The 14,741-nt window shown below is 48.2% G+C and overlaps 1 protein-coding gene across 5 annotated transcripts in view; it reads right to left on the bottom strand.

Annotated features, from left to right (window-relative positions):
- Positions 1-4,952: 4,952 nt before the first annotated feature.
- FANCD2 (FA complementation group D2) overlaps positions 4,953-14,741 on the bottom strand; it is a 63,775-nt gene continuing 53,986 nt past the window's right edge. For all 5 annotated transcript variants that reach the window (XM_032971768.2, XM_076074165.1, XM_032971769.2 and 2 more), the window contains 4 exons: positions 14,277-14,351; positions 12,779-12,925; positions 10,849-10,959; positions 4,953-7,870 (listed from right to left, as the gene is read on the bottom strand). In XM_032971768.2, coding sequence (XP_032827659.2) covers positions 7,835-7,870; positions 10,849-10,959; positions 12,779-12,925; positions 14,277-14,351 — 369 coding nt within the window. In that variant the 3' untranslated portion in view covers positions 4,953-7,834. The remainder of the gene's footprint in view (positions 7,871-10,848; positions 10,960-12,778; positions 12,926-14,276; positions 14,352-14,741) is intronic.

The following is a 14,741-nucleotide window of genomic DNA, read 5'->3' as shown; positions in this document are numbered from 1 at the left end:
CCAACTGGACATACGGACAGGCGTCTTAGCGTCTCTGAAAGTTCGTAAGTCGAGGAGTCAGTGGAATTTGTATTACGAATAGGCGAACTCAAAGACCACCATCATCCCCTGCTGGCTGGACGGTGGCACGACATTAACCAACGTTCCTTTCAGCAACGATTTTCACGATAGCAGCCTGCTCAGGAACAACAACCACAATAATCATGATGTATATCTATGGGACCCTTTTTGGCATTATCAAAATGATGAAAAAACTCAAGAAGAGGTTTAACCCTTTCTGGCAATAAAACAGGTGTAGGCTAATCCGTTTCAAGGGCAATGCATATATTTATCAGAGGCATGAGAATAGGTTTTCCCCTTTTTTATGGCAACAAAACAGGTGTTAAGATTATGAGACCTCCTTTGCCAGTAGCAAGATATAGTAATAGGTTTTTACCCTTTTATCTGGCACTTTGACTGCTTATGTTGTGGTTATTGCAGACATGATCCCTTGTATAAAGGTGTCAGTTTTGGTGCCAGATAAAAGGGTAAAACCCTATTACTAGGTGTGAAGATGTTAAAACACCAAACTGAAACCTTTTACAAGGAATCATGTCTGCATTAACCACAATACTTGTGGTCAGAATGCAAACAAAAAAAACACACTGATAATATTTGTGGCATTGTGTTTGAAACTGATTGGTCCACACAAGAGACAGCTTTCTTTCGAGCCTCGTCTCAAACGGTGTTAGACCAGAGGACGATAAAAATGCACTGCGCCGGTTAATATTCTCCATTTCCTCTTGCCTGCGTTTAGAGCATTTTAGCTGCTCTAAAATGTCCACATGATGAGAAGCCACTCCGTTGAGCTATCACGTGTGGCCAGGTCGCTTCTGAAAGAAAAAGCTACACGGCTCAGTGGGTCTTTACCTGGTAAAATAAATTAAAATTGTCTCGTTTATGTTTTCAAAAATGAACATACATCGCCATGTTGGTCAGTTGGGGGAGTCGTGAGGGTCAAGACCAGTTCAGATATCACTCGCCACTGACGTTAGGCATTGCCGGGGATCGAACTCAGGACTACCAGGATTACAGTGACCGTGAGTGATGCACTGGGCAAGGGCAATTCCAAAAACAGTTTACACTTCACCCCCCCCCCCCCCCCGCCCAAAGTTCCCCTTGGATATCAGGCTTTCTTTTGAAATTCTTTATAACAGAAATGCTCAGAAATTTCGCAACAACAACAAAAAGAGAAAGTTTGAGACCAAATGTCTTTCAGAAGAACTGAACATTCAACAGAATCTGAAAGCCCATGAACGGCAGCGAGCAGATGGAGATGGTTCCATGCGTAAGGCGTGGGTATGGTGAGGGAGAAGACATCCAAGCCTGTCACACTCACACTGGCTGAGGACACACACACACAAACAAAGATCCCCCATATAGCCTTAACAGACTGTAGGGACAAGTGCTGTTAGCGAGCACCTATGAAGGCCGGAACGGTACACGAGGGGGTGGGTGGCCAGCACCACGCCCGACCGCCTTTGTCTCCCTAGTGGCAATGTTTACACATCGCACCAGATACTCATTTGAGGCTGAGTCGACCTAGGGGAGGCCCGGGACCGGTTCAGATAATCGTCACTGGTGTTGACCGTGAGCGGGAATCGAACCCGGGTCGCCAGGTTCATAGCGCAGCGCGCTAACCGCTACACTATCGCTTCCCATACGGGCTGACACACGCACACGGGGTGAGGACACACACACATGGGGTGAGGACACACACACACGGGGTGAGGACACACACACACGGGGTGAGGACACACACACACGGGGTGAGGACACACACACACGGGGTGAGGACACACACACACGGGGTGAGGACACACACACACGGGGTGAGGACACACACACACGGGGTGAGGACACACACACACGGGGTGAGGACACACACACACGGGGTGAGGACACCCACACACGGGGTGAGGACACACAAACACGGGGTGAGGACACACACACAGTGACACACACACGGGGTGAGGACACAACAACCGCCATTTGCCACTAAGTGGCGGTGACGTCACCACGACGCTTGTGCCAGGCCATGTGCACCTTGAGGCCACGTGGAGTGTCGAACGCCCGCTGGCAGGAGGTCACGGGGCAGACCCAGGTGCCATGGGTCGACTGACTGAGATGACTGGCTGATGCACCACCTGTGCCCCCTACTGTGCCAACCTGCTGTGCTTTAGCCACCCTGCGCTCCGCTCGTTGTTGTGAGCGTCGCTCCTCCGCCCTCCGTTGTTGTTGGAGGGCGACTACCTCCAACTGCCCAGTAGCGTCCTTCACGAGCTTCCTCCACAGAGGCCGATCTTGACACCGCTGGTACCAGTCATCGGCAAGTCCACTCAGCTCCACTTCCTCCTGTACCACATCACTCCATCTCTTCTCTAGCCCGTGCCGCGCCCGCTTAGCCCCCTCGATCCGGCCGAACAAAAGCTGTTTCGGCATGCGGTGGCTGGGCATACGGGCTACATGACCCAGCCATCGCAGCCTTGCCCGCCGGAGGAGCTCACCGATGGGACCTTGCCCAGATCTTTCAAGGATTTGTGAGCTCCTCACACAATCCAGTCTGGTTAAACCCAGGATGGATCGTAAGCAGGCCAGCCTAAATGTTTCTAACCGGCGAAGATGTTCCATTGGGGGGGGGGGGGGGGGGGGGCCACGTTTCGCAAGCGTAGAGAAGGGAGGGAATGACCGTGGCCGAGAAGACCTGAAGCTTAGTGCGGAGCGACAGACCAGGTAGCTTCCACACAGCGTTACGGAACCGATGAAAAGATATTGCCGCTCGACTGATTCGGAGTGAGGACACACACACGGGCTGACACACACACACACACACGGGGTGGCTCTGTATGCGTGGTGTGCTGCTACCACCTTGTGTTGAACTTGAAAGTAGCACCGACACTCTCCGAGATAAAATTTTAATGAAAACCTGACGCTTTTTTTTGGCGAGCGCGTGAACGTGTGACCGCATTTACACCTCCCGTAGCTTCATCGACCATGAGCCCAGACCAGATCTTGCACGTGTCGTTAATTCTGTGGCATCGCTTTAGCGGTTCCGATTTCTGTATGTGGCCAATGAACAGTGAATCGCCTGATGACCGTTTTGAAATGGATGAGTCGTCAAATGATTCACTCGTGTCGCCCCTACATAAACACATGGATATGGACCACACAAGCTCCGCTAACGTAGGTGGTGGTACCAATTGTTTAACTATGGCCAATGGGATCAATGCGTAAAGTTGATTTCCGTCACTTTACATGGCTGCCTGTAGCCCAGCACTGCGGAGGCAGCAGCAAGGGTTGGTGGACCACGCACAGATGTTCTTTAAACTCTCTTCCCGTGGGCGTCGAGGAGGCGCCGTACCCAGGCTCGCCAGGAGAAGGCGGTACATCAAATGTGGACTCCACCTTTTACACCTGTACGGGATCGAGTGTTTCCCCCTCGCACGTGTCGATTTTCTCCGGGCGCTCCGGTTTCTTCCCACATGTGACACTCATCCTTAATTGGTCGATAACACCTTGATGCATCAAGAACCGCAGAGGTTGGGCAATTGTTGCCGCCGGTTCACTGCGTCGGCCGCGGCAGCTGCTACTGCTGCTGCTGCCGACGACTTCCTGTTCGTCTGCGAGTCGTTGTCGTTCGACAAGTGGGAGGCTGATGCAGCTCGGGCGAGCTCCGGGCACAGATGGTGTCGCGCACTCCATTGGAGCATCACGGACGTTCTGGCGGGTGGGTGAGCTTATCCACCGTATCACGGACCGCGGCACTGGAATCTCGTGAATGAAAGGATGCAGGGAGGGAGAAAAGAAAGTCAACGTATATTTGGTTTCTGGGGTATTGCTGTTTGTTTGATTACGAAAATAATGATATTAATACAACGTTAAAGAGTTAAGACGCGGCTCATGTTGGTACCGCGGCCATGCACGCAGCAGCAGCAGCAGCAGCTCGTCAGCCATCTAATTAATTTAACCGATTTCCCACCGTATCGACGGCTTTCGTCAATTTAACACGTTGCTTTACAAAACGTCAACATTTGTTGTCAGCACACGAGCGAGGAGCATTACATGTCCCAAGGATTGCCAACTATGCCCTGAGATTACTTATTTTTAGGAATAATTTCATGAATCATCAAGCCCCACGGGATGGTGTTTGAGTAATGAATGCGCCCCATTGATGCGAGTTCAATTCCCCAACTCCGAAACCAAATTATAAATGTCTCCAAATCTCGAGATGATCTCCCCTAGGTCAACTCGGATGGAAATTCACACTGAATAACAAGTGCTCTGTGGGACTATTTGCACCTATCACGTTTGACGATAGGTGCAAATGATTGTTTCTCGTCGAGACTTTTAATTTGAAGGGGGAAAAATTACTCGACATTTGTCGACATATATTTTAAGTAAAATACGAAAAGTTCACAACAAAAACTGGAAGAGATGTTAAGCCTGCAAAATGATACATGGAATTTCATCTTGATAACGTCAATCTGCTAAATGCGTCAATCTGCTAAATGCAGATTGACGTTATCCCCCCCTCCCTCCCTAAGCCTAAAAATGGTCAAAATCACTCAACTTAAACATTAAAATTCTAAATTTTGATTTAAAGCTTTCGTGACTGCAGTAATTCATATTCTTAGCTATTTCGGTAAAGTCACGTTGAAGGGAAACAATAAAATATATATAATATAACACAAACGGTCATCATCAGATGACCTGATGACGCCCGTTTGTGTTATGGTCGAAACGTCGTGAGAATTTTTGTTTTATATATATTTTATTGTTTCCCTTCAACGTGACTTTACCGAAAGAGCTAAGAATATTAAAATTCGAGTATTTTTGCCCCATGTTATTTACGATTAAAGCACAGATATGGGTGGGACATTTCCGGCTACAGGAGAAAACTGCACAATACAAAATTCCATCGCAGCAATTTATTGTCATAGATTTTTACAGAAAATGTTTAAAGTGTGGACAATGCAGAATGAGAGTCAAATGAACAAAAGCAACACATGCTGCATAAGCGCCAATGTATTTAAATGAAATAATTAACATTACGACTGCTTACATCCATAACAATGATGTTTGAAAGTTAAGTGCCAGAAGACCTTCAACTTACAACGCCGTCCCGAAAGGAAAAATCTACTGGCTTTGTAGTTGACAGCAAATTCTTCAGATTTGCCCATAAAGAGCACACGTTCACAGAAGCTGACAGCGGTTAGCCGTGATCACGTGATCAGCAGGTCCCTAGCACCGTCAAACATCTGAGCCTGAATTAGAACCATGATTCCAGAAGAAGCGGGTTGGCACTTGCTAGCAATTCAGTGGCAAGACAAGACTAAGGAATTGCACAAGTCCGTTAGAGAACGTGGCAGGTAGGTACGTTGAACTTCTTTCACACCGTACGTAGCCAACCATAGTAATCGGGAGATGCGGGGGGAAGGACAACGAATTAAACACAAAACGCAGTTCTAAAGCAATGAGTTTTCAATATAGATTTGAAATTGCATAGGTCTAGTGGATTCCTAATATTGGAACGAAGAGCGTTCCAGACGGCCAGAGAAACACATCCAAATGCGCGCGATGCAGTGACCGCCTTTAGGTAATCATGGCTGATATGATTCGGGAAAAAGGCTACGCTGGCCAGGGCATGTGTGCAGGACAGAGGGTCCGGTTACTGAGACCAGAATTGGACTGGTATACAAGTGGTTGTGGATTCTTCTCCGGGTCCTCCGATTTTTCCCTCCAACATTTAGAATCAACGAGCATTTACCGTATTTGGCCACTATACATTTCCACGCGATAAGCCACTTCGTTGAGCTATCATTTGCGATAGCCAGGTCGCTTCTGAAAAATAACTATAATCTCAGTGGGCCTTATAACCTGGCAAAATCTTTTATTTTTATTTTACAGTTTACTTGAAACTAAGCGCAGATGGCAGGATACTGTGCGGCCAGTTCTTGGAGGTCACGTCGATTGTGCGACAGCTGCAGGGTTTGGCCGAGAGCGGAAAGCGCTGGCGATGTGCGGGTGTCGTCAACGGATTTGGCCGCGATGACATCGTGATCTCAGATATCGAGATCCCAACGCGAGCACGCCGAAGACACGCGGCAGCGTTCGCTGCAATCCGCCGGGCGTGACGGTGCATGCCTCAATCGAGAAGATCGTGTAGAGGGTGATACCCGATGGGACCGGCCCAAGGTAATGAACCGGGTTTCTTATACACCGTGTCGAGTTACAATTTCTCCCCGAATATGCGTGGGGGTTTATCCCGGCAGTCCCGTCTCCTCCTCCCACGCAAAATAATACCTGTAAAGGAATTGGCCAAATATCCCATGCGAGGCCTTTCCTTGAAAGACCCAAGATTGAAGGAGGCTTTCCTGTATAACCATTATGAATGAATATCACTGTTATGAATATCACTTATGAATGAATGTCAGTGTATGCTGTAACAAAACCGTGCAGAAAGCTCTCTCACAAGCTTTCCAAGGGCGGTGGCACAGTGGTTAGCACACAGTGGTATGAACTTGGTAGGCGACTTTGACGCCTGGTCATGGCTAACATCATTGGTGAGTGAAATCTGACCTGGTCTAACCACCCCCCTCCCCACCTCTGCTGTTCAGCAACCCACACTGACAAGCGTGAAACATATCGGACTCAAGCTCCGTGGTTTTTTATGTACGTACGTAAGTTGACCTTTCACACCGTGTGAAGACAAATGTGCCAATCGGAGGTGCGGGGTGTCGTGGATGATAGTGATGACGAGACGGGAGGCTTGATGAAACGGCTGTCAACTAGTTATTCGTCGCGAAAACGTACAATTATTTTTTACTATTAATAAAGGAATGGGAAATGCAAACTTATAAAGGATGCATCGTTGACGTTTTTACATTTTTATTTTAAAAAGTCCGCGAAGTGTACGTTTTTTGTCACACTACGTTTAAATCCGCGCATTAAATGTAAAAAAAAAATACTTTAAATATGACAGCAATTACCGTGTCGTGAAAAAAAAGGCAACAATATGCAGCATATAACCAAAAGTTTGTAATCACGTGTTCAGAACTTAAGGCATAACATACGTATGTTGAACTTCTTTTGCAACGGACGTAGCCAACCGTGATAATCGGAGGTGCAACATGAGCATAGAGTAGAAAACAGTTTTTTTATTATTATTTAATAAAGATTAATTACAAGTATCTCTGCATTTTAACGAAGCCAATCGCTCATGCAATAAATGTGAAATGTATTTTAATTAAGTAGTCACTGCTTTGACCCTGGTAGATAAAGGTCATGTTTAGAACAAGGATGGTGTTCCGTAAAGATAACGGTTAAGTGGACACTTGCGAAGATTACAACGGGTAAGCAATGACTTCCGCGAAAAGATAACCGAGATAAAAAAAAATCAATGATGCTTTTTTTAAATTTCCTCCAATTAAGTAATTTGCGAGTAATTTCTAAACATTTCACGAATAACTTTGCACGACCTTTAAAGTTCGCCACTGAGAATCTGACGGCGCGGCCGGTGGCTTCTCACCGCGAACAATCCCCAACAAACGGCAAAGGAAGGCGCCCGCTCCCGGCCACCAACTCGCACCTTCCCGCCACCCCGCGCCACTTAGCTAAGTGCGTCAAGCGGCAGCGTCCTGCCAAGTTTACCGTTCTCGGGCAGGGCACGTGGGTCGCCGCCGTTGCCTCAGTCGAAAACAAATAAACAAACAAAACGCAATCGTTGTTGCAGTCTCCGCCCGATGTGTGATGGAGAACGTGAGTAATCGGCCATCCAACGCCGAAGAGAGCCAGGTCAGTACTCGTCGCTCAGGAATTCCTCTTCTGCATTCTGGACACAAACAGGGGGACGGCGGAGTCCGTCCGCACGTCGGTCGGTGAACCGGCTCGATCAGGAGTCGGCAACCCGCAGCTCCAGAGCCGCACACAGCTCTTTGTGGGCTGCTTCGTGACATTATTTATTAAGGACCGACCACCGTCTCTCGTACTCACGTGCATTGCCCGACCTTGACATATTTTTTGTTACCTAATAAAAAAAAATCGTTTTTCGTTATATAGGTTTCCAACCCCTGGACTAGACGCAGTCTCCACGCCGCTGCAAAGGAAACTCCTGTACTGTACGACGCAAGTCTTCTACTCCCAGCTTCGTCGTGGTGTGCGTTCAAGAGGCGGGCAGAGCAAAGCGCTTCAAGGATGTCCCCAAGGCCAACATGAAGAAGTGCTCCATCGACACTAACTCATGGGAGACTTCTTGCCCAGGATCACCTATTTCAAGGATCCAAACAATTTGAAACTCAACAGCAGAAACAGGAAGAGGAAAATGGGGAATGGGGTAAAGAGCAATGCTGTAGCCCGATTAACTACTGCAGTTCCAGCCAACACTCTTCCTGGACACATGTGCCCAAGCTGCACCAGAATCTGTCAATCCCAGACTGATCTCTTCAGCCATCTTGGGACCCATAGATAAACCAACTTTTCTATGGAAAACAATCATCCTCAATTGCGAGGGATAGCCTATGATGATGTATGCACATATTCTTTGGGTCTTTCGGTAAAGCCACGTAGATAGAAATAAAAACAATATCACAACGTTTCGATCGCAACACAAACAATCGTCATCAGGTGAAACAAATAGGGGGAACGATGCTGAGGCAGGCTGCTTATAGATGAGCGGGGCGGCTAACGTTAATGTAGGAGGTCTCCGTAACCTGCAGTAGATCTACACTAATCAAAGAGCAAGCCGCCGTGTACTAACACAGCTAACGGTGGCTGTGTTAGTGAATGTAACTCAGAAACGAAGCTGTGGGGGTGGCCATTTTATTGTGGGAGATTAGCATGTCAATGTGAGCATGTCAACCTTTATAAAGCATCATTATAGGACCTCCTTTGCCAGTACCAAAATATGAGAAGAGGTTTTCCCCTTTTTTCCGGCAACAAAACAGGTGTTAAGATGTTAAAACACCAAACTGAAACCTTTACCAAGGAATCATGTCTGAATTAACCACAATACTTGTGGTCAGAATGCAAACAAAAAACACACTGATAATATATCCAATGGTCTTTGAAACTGATTGGTCCACACCAGACAGCTTTCTTTTGAGCCTCGTCTCAAAACGGTGTTAGACCAGAGGACGCCCCCATAGCTTCGTTTCAGAGTTACATTCACTAACACAGCCACCGTTAGCTGTGTTAGTTAAAGGCGGCTTGCCATTCTTTTCCACCTCCATGTGGCGATGGCTGTTTCCGAGCTCTCTATGAGCTGACATTTAGAAGCATCTCTAAACCTTTGTAAACAGCTCTTTGATTTGTGTAGACCTACTGCAGGTTACGGAGACCTCTCCGACATTAACATTAGCTGCCCCGCCCATCTCTAAACCTTTGTAAACAGCTCTTTGATTGGTGTAGACCTACTGCAGGTGTCGGAGCCCTCTACTACATTAACATTAGCTGCCCCACCCATCTCTAAACCTTTATAAACGGCTCTCTGATTGGTGTAGGCCTGCTGCAGGTTACGGAGACCTCTCCTGCATTAACATTAGCTGCCCCGTCCATCTCTAAACCTTTATAAACAGCTCTTTGATTGGTGTAGACCTACTGCAGGTGTCGGAGCCCTCTACTACATTAACATTAGCTGCCCCACCCATCTCTAAACCTTTATAAACGGCTCTCTGATTGGTGTAGGCCTGCTGCAGGTTACGGAGACCTCTCCTACATTAACATTAGCTGCCCCGCCCATCTCTAAACCTTTGTAAACAGCTCTTTGATTGGTGTAGACCTACTGCAGGTGACGGAGACCTCTCCGACATTAACATTAGCTGCCCCGCCCATCTCTAAACCTTTATAAACAGCTCTCTAATTGGTGTAGACCTACTGCAGGTGTCAGAGACCTCTCCTACATTAACATTAGCTGCCCCGCCCATCTCTAAACCTTTATAAACAGCTCTTTGATTGGTGTAGACCTACTGCAGGTGACAGAGACCTCTCCTATATTAACATTAGCTGCCCCGCCCATCTCTAAACTTTTATAAACAGCTCTCTAATTGGTGTAGACCTACTGCAGGTGTCAGAGACCTCTCCTACATTAACATTAGCTGCCCCGCCCATCTCTAAACCTTTATAAACAGCTCTCTAATTGGTGTAGACCTACTGCAGGTGTCAGAGACCTCTCCTATATTAACATTAGCTGCCCCGCCCATCTCTAAACTTTTATAAATAGCCTGCCTCAGCACCTTTCCCCCTCTTTTTCGCCTGATGACGATTGCTTGTGTTGCGATCGAAACGTCGTGATATTTTTCGATTTAAAGCTCGTGATATTATTATTTTTTTCTATCTACGTGGCTTTACCGAAAGACCCAAAGAATACTAATTCCTGCAGTCACGAAAGCTTTAAGTAAAGATGTATGCACAATTGAAAATTGGAATTCAAAAAAGTTCAACATTCCTTGAGCAAAATGTGCACGTTGTATATTTGCCCAAAGAAGGTGACAGCCCTTTTGGTCAACCTACTGCTGGATGAGCCACTGCGAGGATGACTGGAGTTCACGTGATGGTTTATGCTACTTAGTGAAGGTGGAGCATAGATGTGGAGGCACCGTACAGTACTGCTAACCCCCAAAGCAGCCTATCGTAACATGACACACATGGTAGTCACCCACCAAAGCACTATCCAGGCTCAGCGCTGCTTAGCTTCTGAGATTTGACGAGCATTGGCGATGCATTTCAGGCGATTTTAAATTGATACCCGCCTAGGGTATTAAAAAAGGGAAGACTAACAATTAATTTGGTTTCTTTAATTATGAATCATGTCACCTCTGGCATCTCTTCATCTTCATCATCATCTTCTGCAAGCACCGATGCCTCCGTTTCAGAGTCTTCGCCCTTGTCCGTCTGCATCATATCCTGAGACAATATCTCCTCGCCCTGCACCAGACAACGGGGGAACAGTTTTTACACTAATCAACCGGCTGTCTGAAGACGCCACATCGCGAGAGACACCAACTCACTCTATGACGAGCAAAGCAATGGAAAGCAAAACCGCGTGCGGGCCAGCCATTGAATGACAACACGGCACGCAATGACACGTGGCCCTTGAGAAGTTATATTGACGGCAGAAACATCGCGATTTAGGATAAAAGAAAATCGAGCGATCTTGGTTCAATCCGTATGAGCATGAACACGCACATTAACTATTTAACTGCATTGATTGTGCCAGGTAAGGCCCACTGAGCTATATAGTCATTTTTCAGAAGCGACCTGGCCACAAATGATAGCGCAATGAAGTGGCTTATCACGTGGAAATTTATAGCAGCCAAATACTCTAAACGCACGTTGATTGTAAATGTGGGGGGGGGGGGAAACCGGAGGACCGGGAGAAAAATCCACGCGACCACAGGGAGAACATGCAAATTCCAAATATAATACAGGTTTCAGGGAGGGATCGAACCCACAACCTGCTGCACACCAGGCGAGGGAGACAACATCTCGCCACTGCGGCGCCCCTTATTATTAACTTCATTAACTTGGGCCAATTCTAAACCATGCAGGGCTGGGCAGATCTGCGGTAGAAATTTAATCTGAGAAAGGGAAAGGTCACAAGTTAGAATCCTGGTAAACTATCGACCCAGCCCATCCTCCCCTGCAGGGTGTCAATGGTGATTCGTCCTATGGCTGTACAAGGTGGTCATCCTACAAATTGCCTGGCCCCCCACAATTAGAAATGTGAAATTTCCACCCTTGGATCAGGGCCACCATAGGAGACGGGCACTGGGTCATGTTTATTAAACTAAAAAAAATAAACTATTTTTACTTTTCCAGGTGAGGCCCACTGAGCTATGTAGCTCTTTTTCAGAAGTGACCTGGCCACAAATGATAGCTTAACAATCTGGCTTATCATGTAGAAATGTATAACAGCCAAATACTATAAACACGTGATGTCAATTCTAAATGCGGAAGGAAAAACCCAATGACCTTGAGAAAAATACACGCAACCACGGGGATAGAGACACGCAAACTCCAAATCTACAACTAGCATCGTCAGGGTCGGGATCGAACCCATGACCTCCTGTATACCAGGTGAGGTAGTTAACATCAACTACAACAGGATAAAGGCACAGCCCTGCAATTGCTTGCTCTCGCCACTGCTAGCGGCAGCGCCTCCACTAGAGCGAGCTCCTCTGGAGCGTACTTGGTCTCCTCTTTCACGGTGGCCAGACGTTTTAGAATAGGTGGGAGTACGCAAATTCTACCCCCACCCCCTGTCCACTCGTGACCTCCTCATCGACTCATCGCCTTGGCTGCCGGTCGTACTTCTGGGAGGACACAAGCGACGGGGCCGGAGGGGGGGCCGGCGGAGATTATATTTGAACAGGCAAACTTTGGTAAGCAAGCCCAAAGCGTTACCGATTTACACCGCGGTGGCAGCATCCAACCACACCCTGGTTAACAACAACCGGCGTTCACCACGTAGCAGCAGTGATGTCACCACGGTGGTTGCGCCGTGCTAGATGCACCTTAAAGCTATCGCGTGAAGGTGTCAAAGGTCCGCTGCTGGCAGGAGGTCACGGGACAGACCCGGGTGCCGTGGGTTAACTGAGATGACTGGAAGATGCACCAAATGTGCTCTCCACTGTGCCAAAACCAGGTTTAACGAGCGGTTGAACGCGCGGTTGAACACCCAGTTTGAACAAAACTGACAAACGAAGCAGGGAGCGCGGCCGGGATCGCTGGAAGAGGTCCTCACGTGCAGGTTACGGTTTTTCAGGTTGCCGATCCAGAAGGCCTCGTGGCACTTGTTCACGGTGAGCATGGCCTTGACACGGTAGACAAACGACTCGAGCGTGCGCTTCAGCTGGGGCACGCAGTTCATGAGGTTCACGTTGTGGTTCACCTGCACGGGAGGGAGCGGGGGAAAGCGGGGACAAGGATATATGAAGGAGTGGGTTAATTAATGAGGCAGGCAGGCAGGCAGGCGGGCGGGCGGGCGAGGGCAGGGGAGGGATAGCAAACATCAGGGGTGTGATTTGCATCCCTGTGTGGATAGGGGATCTCACTTGGCAGCTCAAAGACAGATGCTGGGAATTTTGTGGCGAGACAAAATAATACATTCAGAAGTCTGGGAGAGTACGTGGCCGGTGAGTGTTGCAGATATGGGTGGGGCGTGTGCAGGATCGGGAAGGCTCGATTGCCAAGAGAGGCAGACGGACAACTTTAATGGTCTCCATGAGTACGGAGACTGAGGGGAAGAGAGCTAAGAGGAGGGAGGTGGGAGACTGTCAGGGCAGAGCGTGGAGTTCGCTGTGTTGTCTGCTGCGTGGCAGCTGTGGGATCTGGCAGAGGGGTGGAAAGGGTCGGTGAAGTGCTGCGTGGCATCAAAGGATTTGGCCAAGAAGACACCTTGATCTCGGAAAAATAGATGGCTTACGAGAAACTGCTCTCTAAAACGCATCAAGTACGCAAGTGACTATTCACCGTCCGCCGCCCCCTCCCCCCCCACGAGCTATTCGATAAGCTACGGTGCTTTGCGGTCCCAAAATAACTGATTGAGCGACGTCTTCTGGTCACATGCGTGTGTGCTAGGCTGCCAAGTTTGGGCGATATGGTAGTGAGACGTTAACTCCCTCGCCTGGTATGCAGGAGGTCGCGGGTTCGACCATGACCCTGAAATCTGCTGCTGTATATTTGGAGTCTGCGTGTCTCTTCCACCGTGGTTGCGTGGATTTTTCTCCGGGTCCTCTGGTTTTTCCCTCCACATTTACAAACGTGAGTTTAGAGTATTTGGCTGCTATAAAGTGCATTCACGTAATAAGGCACTTCGTTGAGCTATCTTTCTGATAGCCAGGTTGCTTCTGAAATAGAGCTATATAGCCCAGTGGGCCTTATCTGGTAAAATAAGAAAAAAATTGTTTGTGAGGTCGATCACAGGAGGGAGTGCAATGGGAATTTTTACTAAAAAAACAAAAAACCTCTAGAGAACATGCCGAGGTGGTGGCCGGCGTGGGTCAGAGGGACGCGACGGAGACATCAAACGATTCGCACCCAACCCCCACCTGCCCCGTCCCCCACTATTCAGGGTCGTGATTCGGTTCAAGAATGTCGTCTTTAACATTGAGGTGCATCACAGTGCCAGCAGCTGCAGGGGTCGTGCGTGAACCCAACGGCGTAGTGCCGTGCGCGTGGGAATCCACGGGGTCCATTCTAAGTGATGAATCCGGGCGAAGTGATGGTTCCTTAGCCGTTACCTTGGAGTGACCACACATGTGGTGGAGCTGCCGTGTGCTCAGTTGAAGGTTCTTGAGCAAACCGTTCACTTCGTCCTGAGCACGCACGCACATACGCACGCATATACGCACGCACATACGCACGCACACGTGCATGCGCACACACGCATACAAATTTGCACAGCCAAACACTTTACAGACGAAGCAGCCTGCGTGTATAACGGTCGTTTGGAGTTCCACGCTCTGGCACCGACTGTGAATATATTTCGTCCTTAAGAGATTTTAAGTGTCGTTGTTAACTCATAATAATGTATTTATCAAGGAACCACACCGAGTCGAAGGACTCTTTTTCAAGAGGGTCCTGCTCCTGCTACATTCGCCTTTTATTTGTGAGATGTTTTCAGCTAATGAATGATTTATCAAACAAGCGGGAGAAAAGTTTCTTCTCGTCGTTTCTCCGTCGCAGCCCCCATCATCTGGAATGCC

Source organism: Petromyzon marinus, chromosome 46 (genome assembly GCF_048934315.1).
Source record: "Petromyzon marinus isolate PM22_M1 ecotype Great Lakes invasive population chromosome 46, UKy_Petmar_22M1.pri1.0, whole genome shotgun sequence".
Taxonomy (NCBI): domain Eukaryota; kingdom Metazoa; phylum Chordata; class Hyperoartia; order Petromyzontiformes; family Petromyzontidae; genus Petromyzon; species Petromyzon marinus.
This window is presented reverse-complemented; position numbering and strand designations above follow the sequence as displayed.